Source organism: Pimephales promelas, chromosome 25, assembly GCF_988280905.1.
Source record: "Pimephales promelas chromosome 25, fPimPro1.hap1.1, whole genome shotgun sequence".
NCBI lineage: Eukaryota > Metazoa > Chordata > Actinopteri > Cypriniformes > Leuciscidae > Pimephales > Pimephales promelas.
The window spans coordinates 23,601,443-23,622,253 of NC_142793.1; the positions used below are offsets into that span (position 1 = coordinate 23,601,443).

At 37.2% G+C, this 20,811-nt stretch overlaps 2 protein-coding genes across 2 annotated transcripts; both read right to left on the reverse strand.

The window, feature by feature from the left end:
• Window positions 1-232: 232 nt before the first annotated feature.
• LOC148965094 (NLR family CARD domain-containing protein 3-like) lies at window positions 233-13,559 on the reverse strand. The gene is made up of 7 exons (XM_089127583.1): window positions 12,447-13,559; window positions 11,202-11,464; window positions 10,650-10,694; window positions 8,597-10,400; window positions 8,085-8,258; window positions 7,629-7,802; window positions 233-6,090 (listed from the first exon to the last, which is right to left on the reverse strand). The coding sequence occupies exons 2-7, from the start codon at window positions 11,449-11,451 to the stop codon at window positions 5,904-5,906; spliced, it is 2,634 nt and encodes an 877-aa protein (XP_088983709.1). The 5' UTR covers window positions 11,452-11,464; window positions 12,447-13,559; the 3' UTR covers window positions 233-5,903.
• A 138-nt stretch (window positions 13,560-13,697) lies between these two features.
• Window positions 13,698-20,701, reverse strand: LOC120460206 (NLR family CARD domain-containing protein 3-like). Its single transcript, XM_089127584.1, has 7 exons — window positions 20,562-20,701; window positions 19,752-20,014; window positions 19,331-19,360; window positions 17,047-18,892; window positions 16,556-16,729; window positions 15,229-15,411; window positions 13,698-14,387 (listed from the first exon to the last, which is right to left on the reverse strand). Exons 2-7 carry the CDS (start codon window positions 19,999-20,001, stop codon window positions 14,381-14,383), a joined length of 2,490 nt encoding a protein of 829 aa, XP_088983710.1. The 5' UTR covers window positions 20,002-20,014; window positions 20,562-20,701; the 3' UTR covers window positions 13,698-14,380.
• Between the last annotated feature and the right edge of the window lie 110 nt (window positions 20,702-20,811).

Consider the following 20,811-nt stretch of genomic DNA (forward strand, 5'->3'; position numbering starts at 1 on the left):
TATACAAATATTTCAACTAGATGCCGAGGTAACATTTCTCATTTTATTTAATTTAATTTGATGTACCAAAATGACTTTAAATAATTTTAAAACTAAAACCAAAAAATAAAACACTGTCATTTCATTAAATAAAATGTAACTGAATTTAGATAAATAATTATATTTAAAATAATTTGTTTTAACCTGATGTAGGCTACTAATAATGAAAATGAAATTAAGAAAAGCTCAAGTTTAGGCAAACAAATCCACCAAAATGAGTAAAAACTTGAACTAAAAAATATACGGTGGCTGTAATAACACAAAGCATCAATATCAGAGGACAGTTTAACTTGCATAAACACATTTCGGTACACTTTGTAATGTTGCCTTGTTGTTGTGAAAGCGAACCAAGCCAAGAAGAAACTGCGACATTGTGAAAATCCAAGGCTCTGTTTCGGAGCAAAGCAAATGATCAACAGGTTGAAAGGAATGAGTCTGGATTACAACGCTTCGCTGCTCTAAGTGTGTGTTTCATTCACTGCAGGATCGAGCTCTAATGATGCCACACATGGAGGCTGTTGTTTGTGGATCAGGAGACGTGGCATGAGGTGCAGTCTACCAACCCTTATAAATTTAACATATAATTAATATTACCCCACACCATGACTGAACCCCATCTACCCTCTCTGAGGCAGTCTCCAAACACACCTAAAGCTGCTCCAACACACTAACACTTACATAATAAATCAGCATAACATGTCTATGTTTAGAATGTTCAATTTTGCAGAATGACATAAAAAATGTTGATGGCCGATGCATATACCGATATCTGGCCGATATTAAACTGATAATCATATATGAGTCATTACAATGTTTCATGTAAAGGGGACATATCATGAAAATCTGATGTGCTATGGTGTCCCCAGTGCTTCCAACAACCCAGAAAACATGAAATCGTGAAACCCACTAATAAAGTAAAGCCTTTCTCTGCAAGCATGTCAAAAAATAAGATGATCAGATTTCACTCTCCTTCTGACGTATGAAGATGATCTTATTATAATATTACCGGCCCTTAATTAATTGCATTATTTGGTGCACTAGCTTGTTAACGTAGTCACTCTACAGATTAACTAAATGAGTGCATGTCATATTGCTTTATTAAACCCAAATTTCCCAAAACATAACGCATGAGTACCCTATGTCTGAACTGCTCAGGTGTCTCGTCCATTGCAGATCACAGCAGTGACACTGAAGAGCTAAAACACACTGGAACCCAGCGCTGTGTTTCTCACTGATTCGCTGCTTTTGTCACACAGCCCTTTTATATCACAAGCTAAAGACTCTTTGAAGACTTTCATAAATCCAGCGGCTCTGTTTGTTTAGCTGCTGCGTGTGTCCGTGCGTCTTTTCAAACTCCAGACTGTGGAAAGCCGAGCAGATTGTGTTTGTACATCCGTGAGAAGGGCCGAAACCTGAACAAGGGATGAAGAACACAGAATCTACAGCGTTTCACACCGTTTATGTCAATTCTAGTCAGGCGAATGTAAACACCATCCACAAAAGCCGTATTTCCTCGACATCACAAAGAAAGCATTAGCAAACACCCTTTCAAAGACTTCATGGCTTCATTCACTCATTATATCACTGTAAGACTTTTCCATTTGTCTTACTGTGGCTTTATAGATATAATAGACTGCAGGTATGATATACAACAGAACGGCTGCATTCGGTATAATACACTATAATCCATTATTAAGAAATCTTTCTTGACAAAAGTCAAGATAAAACCACATAAAATGTAATTATACATGCTAAAACGGATCATTTGACAGCACTCACTGAATTGAACATGCTAAGTTATGAATGAGGTCATGTGACCATTACATTTTTAAACATTTATATTCCATAACTATTTAAAACATAAACAACAATAATAGTTGTTGACCAAATAATGATGGTGATGCAGAGAAATTATTATTTACAAAAAAAATTAAGGTAAAAAATAACACATAAAACGCCTTAAACTACATAGCAACACCCTGTTAACCACCAGAACACCCTTAAAATGGCAAAGCAACATAGTAAAAAGTTCAGAAAAAAACATAACCACCCAGAACAGCTTTCAGAAACAAATTTCATAACAAATATATATATATATATATACACACAGTATATTAAAAATGTTTTGAGGAAAAAACACCAAAAAATGTCCTTGATATTAACAATATATAAATGTATAGTTAAAAAGTCTGAGTGAGAGGCGAACACTAAATAAAATAACTCATCCAAAAAGCTGATTCAAACTTTCTATAATGAAGAATATTAAATGTTTTAACTATTATAATCTATCCTTCAAACTTTAACTTTATCCTTCAAACTATTCTTCGTTTTTCTTTTAATAAACACATGAAAAGGGAACAGAAAAGTTTTTGAAATTGAAAAACCATGCAATATTATTGAAAAACATTGATCTAAACTATCAATGCAATATCATGACAGAGAGAATCACTATATTGAATCTTCTGATCGTCTTCTAGAGAGACTTCTTGTGATGCGAGTTTCCTGGATTACATCATAAAGAGACGCTTCAGTAACAGTGATATCTGCCCATCAACACACACACCACAGTCATCATGAACGGGGAACCCTGGGTTTATTATAATCAGTGATCGGTCAGCACTGGAGGGAGTGATTTGTGTCTAATCAGAGGTCACCGGCTCAGTTCCACTCCCCTCTGATTCCCACAGTTAAGCCCTGATCAGCTTCACTGACTAGTTCTGCCCTTTAGCCCTGACTTCAGATCAGTCTGAATGCTTTAGGTATAGATGTAGACCCCTTATTAAGCTCTTATTATGGTTCCCTCCATATGCTGTGCTTATCAAATGAACAACGGCAGGACTGTCAGGGTCAAAGGTCAAAGCAATGGGAAATGTATAGCATGAGTGTTCGCTAACTCTGCAGTATTAAGATCAGATGTTACTAGAAATGCTGTCAAAACCCCTAAAAAAGGCCAGACACTTTTATGACATGATGCAAGAATGGTCAAACATAGCTAAAACCAAACAAGTGAAGCTGTTTTCTTTTTTACAGCGATGAGATAACATAGAAACTGCATGAAAAGTGGTCAACACCACATAAAATACCTCAGCAATGACATAGCAACACACTGGCAACCTTAACAAACAAACAAACATATACAAGTCCTTAGCCACACCCTGATAACCACCCAGAATACTATAGAGGCTGCATAGCAATGTGGTAGTAAGTTAAAAAAAAAAAAAACTAGGCAACTGCATAGCAACGCCCTGGCAACCACCCAGACTAATCTAAAACTAGTATAGAATCATTGTAAAAAGTAAAAGCCACATGACAAAACACACTGGCAAAAGGCAACCACCCAGAATACTCTAGACACTGTATAGTAACATGGTAAAAAGTAAAATCCACATCACTCTCAACTCCATAACAATACCCTGGCAACAAAACAGAATACTCAAGAATTCTGCTATTTGTTTTCAGAAAATATAAAAATTATTCAAATAAAATATGTTGAAAAAATATTTTGAGTAAAAACTGAACAGCATAAATAATAAAATAAAATAAAATACATGAAGTACCTTAGCAACAGCTTAGTAACCACCCAGAATACTCTAGGAACTGCATAGCAATGAGAACCCACACAAAAACCCTGGCAACCACTGAGAAACGGAATGGCAACATTCTAAAAAGTAAAAAAAACAAAAAAAACATAAAACCTTGGCAACTGCATAGCAACACCTTGGAAACCACCTACAACACCCAATCATAATGTTGAATTTTGCACAGGCAAACTCTACTCACATGTTCAGAAAACATACAGATTAGCATTTCTTTATTTTAAAGCTCACTGCTGCCCTCTATATGCTGTTGGGGAAACTACAGAAACACTAATAATATAATCAAATAAGAGCACATTCACCGTGGTTCTTTACGTTTTCTTTACTGTAAGCTGTTTTCTGTTGTGTGTTTGATCAGGGTTGGAGCTAAACTCTGCAGGGACAGTGGCCCTCCAGGACCGAATTTGGGGAACCCTGCTTTAAAGCATCAACAACTCTAATGAAATCCATCCCAGGTGTTCAACTTTACTTTTTCATTAATGAAATGACATCACACGTGCACCTGGAGCCCCGTCTCAGTCCAACTTCCCATCAGTTTCTTTCACACTACTAACATATAATCTACTTACTTTTCTGCACAGATGCAGCCATGTAATTATTTGTTTAAAGATATAAACGAGCCGAAAGGCCCTCTGGTGGTGTATACATTAAAACTATGACAGATGTGTATAAAACATCCTCTAATACGCTAAAGCCAGCTGTCCCGAGTCAATGGGCCACTGCGGAAGTCTTTGTGTTGAAGCAAACAGTCCAGCTTGTGTACGGCTGGAATCATTAATGTAGTTATGTGTGACTTAAAACAGGTCAGGATTCAGGGCGCATCCTGTTTTCTGAAAAGCTTTCTCAATGAAGCAGGAGGATTTTGGCATCCAGTCTGAAGAATACAGATAGAACGAGAGAATATCCTTCATGAATAACCCTGTGCATCTGAGAGAGAAGAAAAACACTCTTGCTGTCATTGTACATCTCATTCACTCAAGCTGCCTTAAAAAGAAAAATATTTTCAGCACGACAACCAATCGACAACAAGTTCTTTAGGGGTTCTGAAGCATGGCAACCAGCCATAATGATCTAAAAACTACATAGCAATGCCCTGGCAACCACACAGAATAATCTAGAAACTGTTTGGCAACATTGTAAAAAAACAAAACAAAAAAATGCCTTGGCAACACCCTGGCAACCACCCAGAATAATATAAAAGCTACATAGCAACGCCCTGGCAACCACCCAGAATAATCTAAAAACTACATAGGAACACCCTGGCAACCAGCCAGAATCATCTAAATACTACATAGCCCTTGCAGCCACCCAGAATAATCTAACAACTGCATAGTAACATTGTTAAAAGTAAAACATAAAACACTGTAATATACCTTAGCAACACACTGGCAACCACCCAGAATAATTTATAAACTGCATTGCAACATTGTTAAAAGTAAAACAATTATAATAATCTACACGCACAAAAAATAAAAACTCAAAGCAAAAAAGCAACTGCAGAGCAACGCCCTGACACCCACACTGAATTACCAACAATCTGTTAACGTGGTAAACACCACTCATTTAAAAGTAAAGATTCTTCAACGGTTCTGCAGCCTGACAGTATAGTAAATAACCATAAATCAAGAATGATCTTTTCAAGCAAATTACTAAATAACTCTCTTATAGGTTGATCATGAAATTTATTACCATTAAATCCTAAATTTTGATTAATACCCCACTGTATGTACACCAGTGATTGCACATTTCTGTACACCACAGTGTTCTCATGGTGAAAGACTTAAACTCAATTCTAGTACACCACCTAGTGGTCAAACACATACACTGCAACAGGCTCCTGTTCGCTTAACTATAATCTTTTAAATCTATTCATTTCATTTTAGACACAATTGTGAAAAAAAAAATAGTAGTAGTAGTAAAAATAACAAGAAACATGTGTGTGTGTGTGTGTGTGTGTGTGTGTGTGTGTGTGTGAGAGAGAGTCTCAACACTGTATACATTAATATCAGTACAATGGCTCATAGAGGACTATGATTGGTCCATCTTGACCAGCATTAGTTTCAAGTTACAGGCCCCACACACAGACACATGGGCCTGACTATAATTCAGCAGAATTAAGGTAGGCAGGTTTGGATGACGTGAAGGAGAGTAAATAATGACAGATCTTAAATGTTTGCATGAACTATCTTTTTCAGAAGGCCTACTCCTTGATATTGTAATAAAGTAAATAAACATGATTTTCCTCCATGCAGCTCCATGAGATAAATCTTACTGCTCAGTATACAGTTTGTTCAGTGCACAGTTTGGATCCTTCAGTAAATCAGAGAGCATCTTGACTCCTGATCCTCCCAGACGATTGAATCTCAGATCCAGCTCTTTCAGGTGTGAGGGGTTTGAACGCAGAGCTGAAGCCAGATAACCACATCCTTCTCCTGTCACCTTACAGCGCCGTAATCTACAAACACAAACAGAAACAATGAAGATATCTAAGACTGTGACATCAGAACACAACAAACGCTTGTTAAAACTTAACTAAACAATTACACATCCATTTAATTTATATAGCCTACTAATGAGATCTCTCTCATTTCAAAAACTAGAAGTTCTGCTGAAAGGAGAATATGGATCTATACAGCCATCTTGCAGATACTGAGGCAGAGATGTTCACAAGTCTTTCATCTGAAATTTGAGATTGATGCACATGCTTGGTTTGTGTTAAGCGGTTGCTGTTTGGAGCTCCGTCAAATTGATTCATAATCCTTGATTTTCTTCTTTACACATTTATAATCAAGCAGTTTTTACTTTTACAGCATGCGAACATATCGTCGATACTATACCTTATAAAGACAATCGATTTGCTTTGATATCGCTACTTATATCCAACTTTACACTACTAATCTTTTGCCCGCTAGCATTGCACGCATGGCCTCTCGATCGTCTTATTTAACGTTATGCCCATATCACTGAAAGGAAATGGGTTCTATCCAGGATTTCACTCCTAAATTAGTAGTGATTTTAGTAGTATCACTACTTATTTTTTGTTCATCTGTTAGAATGGCGAATATATCGGATGTGTGTCTAACGTTACCTCTGAGTGCAGGTGAGGGCACATTTGAGCTAGATTTGGTACAGTTAGAGCTGGAGTCCAAGGAGAAGCAGATCTGTGATCTACTAGAGTGGCAAACCGAGCTGCGAGATCGGCGATCAGCGCTCAAAACATCACGCGCCGATGCTCACAAGCCTGCACGGGTCCGGGTCCAACTTTTGAAATGTACGACGGGTCCGGGTCGGTTCGGTGAGGTCATTATGGGTCTATTCCGGATTGGGCATGAATTTTTGAACCCGTGAAGACCTCTACCTGGGTGATCCCACAGCGGAAGACACGAGCCAGGACCAGAGCAAGAATCTCTCCACCCCTCCCGGCCTTCAAGATCTCCACCCGGAACCGCTTCACCCCTCTACATGAGTCGGAACGCGACAACGGCGTGATCATCGGAGGTTCCATTGTCCGTCATGTCCGCGCTACCTCAGGTAAAGGTAAGGTACGCACTCACAGCTTTCACTGCTTAAATCAGTAATAAATTTCCTCCACGCAGCTCTACTACAGAGTGGTTCATGTAGGTTGTCTAAAAACCGAAAGGTTGGTGGTTCAATCCCGGTTGCACCTGACCAAGTGTTGAGGTGTCCATGAGCAAGACACCTAACCCCAGCTGTGTGTGTGTTTGTGTTTGTGTGACACCTAACCCCGGCTTCTACCGACGAACTGGATGGCGCCTTGTATGGCTATGAATTAGTGGGTGAATGGGAGGAAAAATGTAAAGCACTTTGGTGGCCGTTGTGTCTTTGAAAGTGCTATTATAAATGCAGTCCATTTAACAAAGGAAATCTTTTCCTTCACCCAGCTCTACAACATAATCTTTCGACATTTCACTCCCCTGTACATTTGCATATGGTAAGACTGAAGACTGAGATTCATCTTATTGCTCAACATACCTGAGTTTATTCAGTGCACAGTTTGGATCCTTCAGTAAATCAGAAAGCATCTTCACTCCTGCGTCCCTCAGATGATTGAGGCTCAGATCCAGCTCTCTCAGGTGTGAGGGGTTTAAACACAGAGCTGAAGCCAGATAACCACAGCCTTCTTCTGTCACATTACAGCGCCACAATCTACAAACACACACAGAAACAATGAATATCTCTGTGAGAAAGAGAGAGACAGAGTGTGTGTATCCGATATGACAAACAATCAATTTTCTTGTCCCTAATAGTCAACATAATGCAGGGGAAAGTGTAAAATGAACTGCAGCAGTGGTAAACTTGCATCATAAAACAACAACACTCGAACTATAAATGTTAAAAACAATGTCTTTGTGCATTTATTTTGTGCACTCTATTTTAGTGGATGCAACACTGAGGTATTTCTGTATACGAACTGAATGAATCTCAGACCTCAGTATCTTCAGGTGACAGTTTGGGCTCTTTAATCCATCAGAGAGCAGCTTCACTCCTAAATCTTTCACGTTATTTTCACTCATGTTCAGCTCTATCAGAGGTGAGTTTGGGGTCTGCAGGGCCAAAGCCACAGTTTCACAGCAGGTGTCATCGAGAGAACAGTTGGAGAGTCTGTAAAAACAGGATGTCCATGACGGGTACAGTATTGTGAGTTTATCTTGTAGGAACAGTGTTTGTAGTAACAGTGATAGGTTATGTCATGTTCTCTGTGAACATTCAAGATTTCGGCAAAACTGTAAATGTAAATAAACATAAATGTCATCTATTCTGGAACTGATATGACGGCCAAGTGAAAATATCATTTAAATTAATGCCTATAAAATCACTGTTTAGTAAATACACTTTAGTAAATACAGACTTTACTCTCTAAAATGAGTGAAACAATGATACTTCACACTGCATATTATGCTAAAGTTGATTTACAGAGTTAAAAACAACAAGTTTCTTACGTTGCTTTTCTGCAGCATCTCACAGCTGGCAGGAGATTCAGGCGGCCTCCCCCTGATGTCCTGTACATACTCAGATTGAGCTCCTCCAGCACCTCCTCTGACATCAGAAGTACATAAGCCATCAGTGAGTACATGGAGGACGAGAGCTTTCTTTCTGGAGATGATTTGAAGTATCTGTGTATTTCTGTATATAATAAATTGTCATTGAGCTCCAGTAAGCAGTAGAACAGGTTGACTGAAGTTTCAGGTGAGATGGAATTGCTCTTATAGCTTTGTAATTGTTCTTTAATGCGTTTGGTTATTTCTGTGACGCTTTCTATGCTCTTTTCAGTGAGTGTGAACAGGCCGCTGAGCAGTTTCTGATTTGATTCCAGTGAAATGCCCAGCAGAAAACGTAAAAAAAGGTCTAAATGTCCTTTCTGACTTTTCATTGCTTTCTCAACAGCCTTCTTTAGTAAATCATATAAAGCAATATTTTTGACTGGCTTGTCAATGTTGAATGGTGTTTTTCTAAGGAAAAACTGCAGCTCGTCCATGTTCTTGTTCAGGTAGCAGAGGAACACGTGGACGGCAGCGAGGAACTCTTGAACGCTCAGATGCACAAAGCAGAAGACCTTCATCTCATGAAGTCCAGCTTCTTGCTGAAATATCTCAGTCAGCATTCCTGTGGACTCAAAGTCTTTACCCACATCAATACCACATGCTTTCAGATCTTCCTCATAGAACACTATTTTTTCCTCCTTCAGCTGTTCAAACGCTAGCTTAGCTAACTTCAAAATCATTGTTTTATTGGAATCTAAGAGCTTGGTACGTTCTCTTTCTGTTTTTTTGTCATGCTTCTGGTTCTTCATGTTCATCTGTATCACCAGGAAGTGGATGTACATTTCAGTGAGTGTTGTGTAGATGTACTTTGCATTGTTCCCCATAGGGGCGTCCTGAAGAACAGTGGCTGTGATCCAACAGAAGACGGGAATGTAACACATGATGTAGAGACTAAGAGATTTCTTGATGTGTGAGATCATTCTGGAGGCCTGAGTCGTATTTTTGATTCTCTTTTTGAAATACTCCTCCTTCTGCTGGTCAGTGAATCCTCGCACCTCGGTGAACAACCCTACAAACTCGGGAGGGATCTGGTTGGCTGCTGCTGGTCGTGATGTCACCCAGACGTGAGCTGATGAAAGCAGAGTCCCGTTCACAAGATTTGTAAACAGTTCATCTACAGATGTTTGCTCCTCAACACTCGTCACCGTGCCACTGCAAAAATCCAAAGGCCGACTCTCATCCAGTCCATCAAAGATAAACGCAAGCTTCCTATCATATATCTTACATATCTTTGCTATTTCCAGGTCATTCAGTTCAGGATTAAATCTCTGTAGAAACTCATGCAGACTGATCTCTCTGTCTTTAATGCAGTTTATCTTTCGGAATGGAAGCAGGAAAACACAGTCTATATCCTGATTGGCTTTTCCTTCTGCCCAGTCCAGAATGAACTTGTGCACTGAGACCGTTTTTCCAATGCCAGCAATGCCTTTAGTTAACACAATCTTTTTCTTATTTTTGTTCAGACTAAATATATCGTTGCATTTGATTGGCCTGTCCTGTGATTTATAGGGTTTAATGGCTGTATCAATCTGCAGAATCTCATGTTCTTGATTTACTTCTTTAAGATCGCCCTCCGTAATGAAGAGTTCTGTGAAAACATCCTTGAGATGTACTTCATTTTCCCCTTTACCCTCAAAAATGTGTTCTACTTTCTCCTTCATGTTCATTTTGTGAGTTTTCAAGAATTCCTGGAGCCAGAAATCTGTTATGCAAAAAAAATAAATATACAGGAAATGGTGTGAACAAAACAACATAAACAAAATTAAACACAAAGTTCCCTTTCAAGGGAACTTCGAGCTATTTAAAGTGTTTTGAGTTATTCGAGCTATTTGGTATTTAAATTCATAGCAGTGAAAGCAGATGTTGTGCACTAAGATCAATATAGCCTACATAAAACAAGCTGAAATAATGTCTGACCCCACTTGTAAGGCCGTGTGTAAGGTTAATTCACCTTGTTTTCTTGTGTGTTTCTCGACTGCTTCTGATGATTCTTGCACTGTGAAGAAAGAGAATGAAATGAGACTTCATGTTCATCAAAGTATCCTGAAAAATGCTCTGCATCATGTTTCCACACTTCATTAAGCAGCACACGTATTAAACTATTAAATAATCAGCATATTAGAATTATTTCTGAAGATTATTTATACAAGTAATGGTGCTGAAACTTCAGCTGTGAAACTTGCTTTTATGGCAACATTGGATAAAAAAAAATATTTAAATAGAAAACAATTTTCTTTAATTGTAATATTTCACAATATTTTAACTATTTCTAAACATATAAATGTTTTTTTAAACATACATTTATATGAATCTATGCTATTCTCTATTCCTTCATGTTTTAGTATACATTCAAATAGAAAAATTCATTTAAATTGCGATATTTCACAACATTTTAACTATTTCTGATAATTAAATGCAGCCTTTGTAAACAATAATCTTTTTTTGAAAATAATCTGAAAATGTCTCTATGCTGCCTCTCGTTCTCTATCATTTCCTTTATTACCGTCAGTCCATTTGTTCTGTAAGTCTTCAGCCAGCTGGTTCTGGTTCATCTCCCCCAGGATGTCCAGTGTTTTCTTCACAGCTTCTTCCAGTCCAAAACACTCCATCATTATATCCACTATATCAGTGACATCCGCCTTCTCCAGTTTACCAGCTCCTACGGCTCCATATTGCCTTAAGAACCACTTAAATTTCTTCAGATCACGTTCTTCCAGGTCTTCTAGAGTATGAAGCAGCAACTCAGACGCCATAGTCTTTCATGAACTGTTGGAGCAAAGGAAAAGGAAAAGTATTTAGATAATTGCACATTTAGCAGATATTTATGCAGTATGTGCAATTAAATGTGCGTAATGAAATGCCGCTGTGGCCAGGTCAACTATTATGAAGCAATTTTTTTTTTTACTTTTAAAGGGTCATGTCAGAGAGGGTCAGAAAGCACACCCTGTTCATTTTCTTTATTTTATAAAGCACACTGTTTTCTTTCGATTGTAAGTGGTGGACACATAAAAAGTAGACATTTAACAGTTTATTTTTTCATATTTCTTAATGAGCATTAATAACAGTATATATTGCTGCTATGTGAAAAAAAAATCCAGCACTGATGAGTCATAAAAAAAACTCACAGTGCACTGCATACGATGACGATTTTAAATCCGGAAGATAAAAATAGCGGGAAAAAAATTCAACTTTTATCATTTTCCCCCTACTATTAAATCTAACAGATGCTAACGTTGTCTTCAATGGTGTTCAACACACATACCTCTGTTAAAATCTCAAAAAAGTGGGTTTAGGGTTTCATGACCCTTTAAGGTCTAAAACGAATTCTTCAGTTTGTTATACAGTTTAAGAGTTATTAGCTTATTAGTAGATAATTGTGTCAAAAATATTCAGCTGAATGTTAGTGATTATTGAGTCTCAACGTGATTAGATTTCCGAAGTACTTTCACATTTTGTCATTCTCTTCTTGAAAGACTTGTCTTTTACATCTCAGACCAGAATGGATTACAAAAATAACGTGACACTGAACATACTATACGTTACTATTCTTAATAATTCAATTTAAAAAATATGATTAATGGAAAAAATAGTCAGCAGACACCAGAAACACTCACTTACACTCAGAACCTCGATTCAGGCTAGTAAAATCCGATAAAGATCTATTAGTTGTGCTGCATGAATCTTTTGTGATCACTGGAAATATGACAATTAAACATTGGTCAGTAGATTAAGATATTTCCTAACTTACCTTCAATAATGACAATATTTGCAGATGTTTATTTGTCATCTGAAATGGCACCTCGATCATCAAAAGCACATCAACTTCCTTTCACTTTCGTGTTCTCAAGAAGCCTCTCTCAATCTGTGTCCTTGTCTGAACTTGTGTTCTCGGAAATGTCATCTTTTGTGGCCCAAGTACTTTCTTTATTATCATCAATATAGAGAATTCTAAACGTGCAAACAATTAAGGCATAAATCAACGATCATTCGGTTGTATTCGTGTTGATAGATCACTAAGAAAAAGGAGCACATAAGAAGAAAAGAAAAAAGGGGGTAATTGTGACATGTAACACATGAAATGTGTTAACGCCCATATTGCTTTTTCTAAAAACAAGTTCCTAAAAACAAAGATTTTCTATTACTCAGAATATACCTGTTGTTCCACAGAGGTGTTTTATGTGGTGTAAAGTTGTGGTTAAAGATTAGGTTCCTGTACAAAAGAGCTTGCTGATGGAAATCAGATCATTTAGTTTGTTTAAATCATAGTCAAACTGCAATTTAAAATCTATTCCTCCCATATTTTGGAAAATTGCATTCGGGATTCTAAAACAAAATGAGTTATGGTATGACACACAAAAGAGTTCAACCATTTTCGTTTTAGTACACCATTCATCACAGAAAAATCTATGACATTCATCCTACAACCCTCTTCAATATTCTTAATCATGTCATTTTTCCTGATATAATGGCATTTACCCTTCCAAATATCTTATTTATTTGAAAATTTTAGAGAAAGGCAGGGTAATTGGCTCTTTATGTACTGCATATCAAGAGCCATTTACTCTGCCTTTCCTGTGTTGAATGAGTGTCCGAGATGCTGTAGAAGAACAAAGTCAGCCTAGAACTTTTGCCTACTCTGCAAGTAAATGTCAGAACAGATGAACTCCAAGATATTTTGTTGAATCCAAATTTACAGTGTCTCCTTTCTTTCCTGCTGATTCCTTTTTATGTCACTGATATTCATTGACTGACTTCATTCATACCTGTCAAGTTTTGGATTTGAAAATAAGGGAAATTTTCCAGCGCCCACTGCGAGCAGTCCCACCACCCCAACCTAGCTACAGTATCCCTTACATTTTAAGACAGGCCTAACGTTAAATGAAAACACAAACGTTGGGTGTACTGTATATGAAGAGCATTTATTTAAAGGCTTTTTTGCATTTAACATTGCTTGTCTTTACATTTTATTTTCATTCCGCACATTCTTTTAATTTCACACAACTTTTCTTTACTCTTTTAGTGAGTTATTGTACAAATTTGTTGCAGACTTCACATTCTTTAAGATTGTTTTGAAGGACTGTATTTGTGGGCTGGGCCAAAGTGATTAATTTTACATGAGAGTAGAGCGCAAACAGTTGAGGCTCTCACGCTCTCACCCCACACCCCCGATTTCTCACGCTGAAGTGTCAACCAAGTCGGTCAAATGCCTGAAAGATGAGTTTATATATAGGTCTACCAGTTGAGCCACTCGTGATCGACTAGTTTTACCGCAAATTAGTTAAAATATCCTGTAATTTAGAGCGAGGGTGCATGCGAAACAGATGTGTTGAGCTCCTAACGCACGATGGCAGAGAGGTAAATGAGCAAAAGATCTTGCATGTCTTTTTTTTTTTTATAAAGCAGGTTAAAATACACGAGATTTACTAATATGGAAAGAAGAGAAAGAAGAGAAGAAGGGTAAAATACGGGACTTTCCCGGCCAAAACAGGATACTTGACAGGTCTGACTCCATTCAGCTTCCCAGTAACAGTGTCTAGTCAAACTCTCTCTACACAGAACCTGATGATACACATCAAATCTCTCTGGATGATCAGGATACGGCTGGTCCTCACGTGTGTCATGTTTCTGTTCTCCTCAGACTGAATGAGAATGTTTTCTGTTATTGGATCAAGTGTGAGAATACTAGGGTCTGAAGACAAGAAGAGAGAACAAAACAGCATTAACCACAGATATATGTGTGTGTGCAAAGATACCTGTATCATTTTCCATGATTTACACTATAAAACCACACATTTACTTAATGAGGACATTAATTAGAACAAACCCATTATAAATGTTTATTTATTAATATACATAGACATACAAGATTTATGTGTTTTATTGATGAAGCTAATTAAGCAATATCACATTAGCAAGAGTGAAAAAACAGAGAGGATCATGGATAATTGAGGATAATGCTTGTTTATAAGATATAGTGAAAACAGATGAAAGAACCATGTGTGAAAGACTTCAAACATGTGTTAGCTTGTCAAATTGATCCCTAAAAACAATGAAGATGCAGAAGAAGATCCCATGTCTTCTCCCATGTCTGAGGAAGTACCTCAATTGTATGGGAGTATTTTAGTTTTAAACACTATGAAGGAACTCAATCAGAAATGCCATGTAAAACCCATACAGAAGATCATGTGCAGTCACTCAAAGACTCGTTCAGAACCTGTATGGATTTCTTCTGCCGAACAAAAAAGATGATATTTTGAAGTTTTGGTGACCACTGATTGAAAAAAAAAGTCTTGTTTTGTGCTCCACAAAATAAAGGCATACAGGTTTGGATGATGTGAAGGAGAGTAAATCATGACAGATCTTAAATGTTTGCATGAACCATCAGAAGGCCTACTCCTTGATATTGTAATAAAGTAATAATTTCCTCCACTAAAATAATAACTACAGACCCTTTCAACATTTCACTCCACTGTACACTTATATATGGCAAGACTGAAATACAAATATTCACAGGATGAGATAAATCTTACTGCTCAGTATCCAGTTTATTCAGTGCACAGTTTGGATCCTTCAGTAAATCAGAGAGCATCTTGACTCCTGATTCTCCCAGACGATTGTCCCTCAGATCCAGCTCTCTCAGGTGTGAGGGGTTTGATCGCAGAGCTGAAGCCAGATAACCACAGCCTTCCTCTCTCACATCACATTCACATAATCTACAAACACACAAAAACAATGAAGATATCAGAGACTGTGACATCAGAACTCACAACAAAAGATTGTTAAATCTGTTGATTAATTACACATCCATTTAATGTAAACTGATAAAAGATATCTCATTTTCTCATGTTCTGCTGAACAATCAAGCATATAATTGTTAATCCTTAAAGTACAATTAATGCTTATGGTTCATTTAAAATTCATAGAAAATCCGCCTCAAGAACAGCTGAACAGAAACAAAAGTTATTTTTCATGGATTACATTTTTATGATTTTATTTTGAATTTTTATTGAATTGCAATTCTGCTTCCTTTAATTCAAATTCGAATTGTTATTCTAGATCACATCAGTTCAGATGACATCAATTCATCAGTTAGATGACATCAATTCAAATTCAAGAATTGAATTGGAATTCCGGGAGTCATTCTCAATTCAATTCTGAATTGTGAACAAGCCTGAAATATACTATTTGATTTGCACAATTTGAGTCAGATTATCTAATAACAAAGAGATGGAACTTTAATTTGTTTATCTTAAAAACGTACAGCAAGATTTGACGCCATCTGTCATGAGTGGACATAATGGGGAGAAAACGTCCCTATTTCAATACATATTTAATTGATTTTATCATCATCGTCTTGCTTGCAGTGATATTGCAGGATCATATTAGTATACATCTTATTAATAACATACAATATACGGGCAAATAGATGAACTCGGAATATGAATGCAACGTGCAAAGTTTCATGTAAATTCTTTCCCCAAAGTAAACCATTATAAAGAAAAACAATTAATGCAATTTAGTGCACTGTATTTAAATTCTGGGTTCATCTGCTTGCCTGTATATATCAAGCATCATCAATACTGTGTGTAAGGAGTTTGATATATTAAAATCACTGTCTTACTGCATTAAGGCACATTAAGTATTTTCATTTCATAACATCATACTTTATAATGCCATACATTTTATGTAATTTCAGTAAATTCATTCAAACCTTTATTTAAGCAGGTTAAAAACTCCTTGAGATTAAAAAAATCGCTTTCAGCAGTGTCCTGGCAGTAATACTGAGGTGGGTGTTGTATAAGGAAATAAATGTAATACTGAGGTGGATGTTGTATAAGGATTGAATGAATATCAAACCTCAGTATCTCCAGCTGACAGTTTGGGCTCTTCAGTCCATCAGAGAGCAGCTTCACTCCTGAGTCATGCAGGTCATTGCCACTCATGTCCAACTCTCTCAGGGGTGAGTTTGGGGTCTGCAGGGCCAAAGCCACAGTTTCACAGCATTTGTCAGTGAGATCACAGGAGGAGAGTCTGTAAAAACAAGACATTTGTCCATTGCATGATTAAAGTCAAGTACTCGATTTAAAAAAAAATCCTTGATTGCAATTCCAAGTGTCGAGTAACCATTAAAAACTGGAAGTGGTGCGTTCCACAGACGAGAATCAATTAACTGCATTATTCCACCATTTTCTAAGGCTATGTGTTATATTTAAAACCATTTACAATCATACCATAGCATAGTGCTATAGTAATATCACAGAGGGTGCGATTCTGTAAAATAAATAAAAAAATGTCCACAGAGAAGCATGCCGCTTTACTTACATGTGTGCAGATTGCATGCTACTTACTTTGCTTTTCTGCAGAATCTCACAGCTGGCAGGAGATTCATGTGACCTCCCCATGATCTGTACATCCTCGTGTGTCTTCCAGTTGATTTACTCATGTACATACTCAGGTCGAGCTCATCTAGCACCTCCTCTGACATCAGCAGAACGTAAGCAATTAATGAGTACATGGAAGGTGAGAGCTCTCTTTCTGGATGTGATGTGAAGTGTTTTTGTATTTCTGTATATAATGAATTGTCATTGAGCTCCAGTAAGCAGTAGAACAGGTTGACTGATGTTTCAGATGAATTGCTCTTATAGCTTTGTAATTGTTCTTTAATGTGTTTCGTTATTTCTGTGACGCTTTCTTTGCAGTCTTCAGTGACCGTGAACAGGCCTTTAAACAGTTTCTGATTCGATTCCAGAGAAATGCCGAGCAGAAACCGCAAAAATAGGTTTAAATGTCCTTTCTCACTTTTCATTGCTTTCTCAACAGCCTTCTTTAGTAAGTAATCTAAAGTAATATTTGTGTCTGACTTGTCGATGTGGTCAGGCTTGACCTCGAATTGTGTTTCAAGGAAAAACTGCAGCTCGTCCATGTTCTTGTTCAGGTAGCAGAGGAACACGTGTACGGCAGCGAGGAACTCTTGAACGCTCAGATGCACAAAGCAGAAGACCTTCATCTCATGAAGTCCAGCTTCTTGCTGAAATATCTCAGTCAGCATTCCTGTGGACTCAACGTCTTTACCCACATCAATACCACATGCCGTCAGATCTTCCTCATAGAACACTATGTTTTCCTTCTTCAGCTGTTCAAACGCTAGCTTAGCTAACTTCAAAATCATTGTTTTATTGGAATCTAAGAGCTTGGTACGATCTCTTTCTGTTGTTTTGTCATGCTTCTGGGTCTTCATGTTCATCTGTATCAACAGGAAGTGGATGTACATTTCAGTGAGTGTCGTGTTGATGTTTTCGGCATCATTCCCAATAGGGACGTCCTGAAGAACAGTGGCTGTGATCCAACAGAACACGGGAATGTAGCACATGATGTAGAGACTACGAGATTTCATAATATGTGAGATCATTCTGGAGGCCTGAGTCGTATCTTTGATTCTCTTTTTGAAATACTCCTCCTTCTGCTGGTCAGTGAATCCTCGCACCTCGGTGAACAACCCTACAAACTCCTTAGGGATCTGATTGGCTGCTGCTGGTCGTGATGTCACCCAGACGTGAGCTTTTGGAAGCAGAGTCCCGTTCACCAGACTTGTAAACAGTCCATCTACAGATGATCGCTCCTCAGAATTTGTCACCGTTTCACTGCAAAAATCCAAAGGGAGTCGACTCTCATCCAATCCATCAAAGATAAACGCAAGCTTACAACTATATATCTTACAAATCTTTGCTGTTTCCATTTTCTTCAGTTCAGGATTAAATTTCTGTAGAAACTCATGCAGACTGATCTCTCTGTCTTTAATGCAGTTTATCTTTCGGAATGGAAGCAGGAAAACACAGTCTATATCCGGATTGGCTTTTCCTTCTGCCCAGTCCAGGATGAACTTGTGCACTGAGACAGTTTTTCCAATGCCAGCGACACCTTTGGTCAGCACAATCTTTTTCTCATTTTTTTTCAGATTAAATACATCATTGCATTTGATTGGCCTGTCCTGTGATTTATAGGGTTTAATGGCTGTATCAATCTGCAGAATCTCATGTTCTTGATTTACTTCTTTAAGATCGCCCTCCGTAATGAAGAGTTCTGTGAAAACATCCTTGAGATGTACTTCATTTTCCCTTTTACCCTCAAAAATGTGTTCTACTTTCTCCTTCATGTTCATTTTGTGAGTTTTCATGAATTGCTGCAGCCAGAAATCTGTTATGCAAAAAATATAAATATACAGGAAATGGTGTGAACAAAACAACACTATCAAATGAAACACAAAGGTTTTTAGCATGATTTTCATTAAAATCAACAGGTGCAAACATATGGCGCTAAGGTTCATAGTACTGAAAGCAGTTCTTTGCTGAGATCAATATGCATCCAACATACTAAAATGATTTCTGATACCACTGTAAGGACATGTATGGAAGAAAAATAATGACAAATGTATTTGAAACAAAAAACATGTTGAATTGGACTAATTGAAAAATAGATGGATTTTAGACCCAAAACTGCGAGCCCTGAAAATACAATGCATTAAAATGCAAGCAGGGTTATGCGATGGATTTATTTTCATTTAATGGAATTTAACATGTTTTGTTCGAAATACATTATTTTGCTTCCATGTGGATGTGTGTAAGGCTAATTCACCTTGTTTCTCAGCTGATCCCGATTTTTGCACTGTGAGGAGAGAGAAAGGAAAGAGACTTTATGTTTATCAAAGTATCCTGAAAAGGGCTCTGCATCATGTTTCAACACTTCATTAAGCTGCAGAAAAACTATTAACTAAATCAGCATATTAGAATTATTTCTGGAGGATCACGTGACACCGAAAATTCAGCTAAGTTTTGATCAAAGTTTTGATCGCAACATAGGAACATTTAATTTTTTTTTTAAAGATATTCAAATAGAAAAGTTATTTTAAATTGTAATATTTCACAATGTATTTAAACTATTTTTGATAATTAAATGCAGCCATGGTTAACAAGCCTTTGTAAACAATAATCTTTTTTGAAAATAATCTGAATATGTCTCTATGCTGCCTCTCGTTCTCTATCATTTCCTTTATTACCGTCAGTCCATTTGTTCTGTAAGTCTTCAGCCAGCTGGTTCTGGTTCATCTTCCTCAGGATGTTCAGTGTTTTCTGCACAGCTTCTTCCAGTCCAAAACACTCCATCATTATATCCACTATATCAGTGAAATCCGCCTTCTCCAGTTTACTAGCTTCTACGGCTCCATATTGCCTTAAGAACCACTTAAATGTCTTCAGATCACGTTCTTCCAGGTCTTCTAGAGTATGAAGCAGCAACTCAGATGCCATAGTCTTTCATGAACTGTTGGAGCAAAGGAAAAGAGAAAGTATTTAGATGATTGCACTTATAGCAGATATCTATGCAGTATGTGCAAATAAAAGTGCGTAATGAAATGACACTGTTGCCAGGTCAACTATTATTAAGCATTTTTTAAAAACTAAAACTAATTCTTCAGGTTGTTATTCAGTTTAAGAGTAGATAACTGTTACTAAAATATTCAGCTGAATGTTGGTGATTATTGAGTCTCAACATGATTAGATATCAGAAGTACTTTCACATTTTGTCATTCTCTTCTTGGAAGACTTGTCTTTTACATTTCAGACAAGACTGGAATAAAAAGAATAACGTGAGTTACAACATTTATTATTATAATTAAATAATAATAAAAAAATATGATTAATGGGAAAAATAGTCAGCAGACACCAGAGACACTCACTTACACTAACACTCAGAGCCTCGTTTCAGGCTAGTAAAATCCGATAAAGATCTATTAGTTGTGCTGCATGAATCTTTTGTGATCACTGGAAACATGAAAATGGTCAGTCGATTAAGATATTTCCTAACTTACCTTGAATAATGACAATATTTGCAGATGTTTCTTTGTCCTCTGAAATGGCACCTCGATCATCAAAAGCACAGCAACTTCCTTTCACTTCCGTGTTCTCATGAAGAAGAACTGTTTTTTTTCAGCAAGTTTGTTTTATAGTCTAGACTAGTCGTAGTTCTTCTCTGTAATCTCAAATGGTAAAAATCGCCTTTTAATATATAAAACTGACTTTTATAGCACCACGTGAAACGTGAAGATCCCTGTTTACATA

Excerpts from the sequence above, each read along its gene's own strand:
- LOC148965094 (XM_089127583.1), bottom strand. The coding sequence starts at position 11,451 with ATGGCGTCTGAGTTGCTGCTTCATACTCTAGAAGACCTGGAAGAACGT. Across the intron at positions 8,259-8,596 it reads AGATGCTGCAGAAAAGCAAC|ACTCTCCAACTGTTCTCTCG; the intron begins GTAAGAAACTTG and ends CTGTTTTTACAG. Across the intron at positions 7,803-8,084 it reads TGTCACCTGAAGATACTGAG|ATTGTGGCGCTGTAATGTGA; the intron begins GTCTGAGATTCA and ends GTGTGTTTGTAG.
- LOC120460206 (XM_089127584.1), bottom strand. The coding sequence starts at position 20,001 with ATGGCATCTGAGTTGCTGCTTCATACTCTAGAAGACCTGGAAGAACGT. Across the intron at positions 19,361-19,751 it reads ACAGAACAAATGGACTGACG|TGCAAAAATCGGGATCAGCT; the intron begins GTAATAAAGGAA and ends CTCTCCTCACAG. Across the intron at positions 16,730-17,046 it reads AGATTCTGCAGAAAAGCAAA|ACTCTCCTCCTGTGATCTCA; the intron begins GTAAGTAGCATG and ends TTGTTTTTACAG.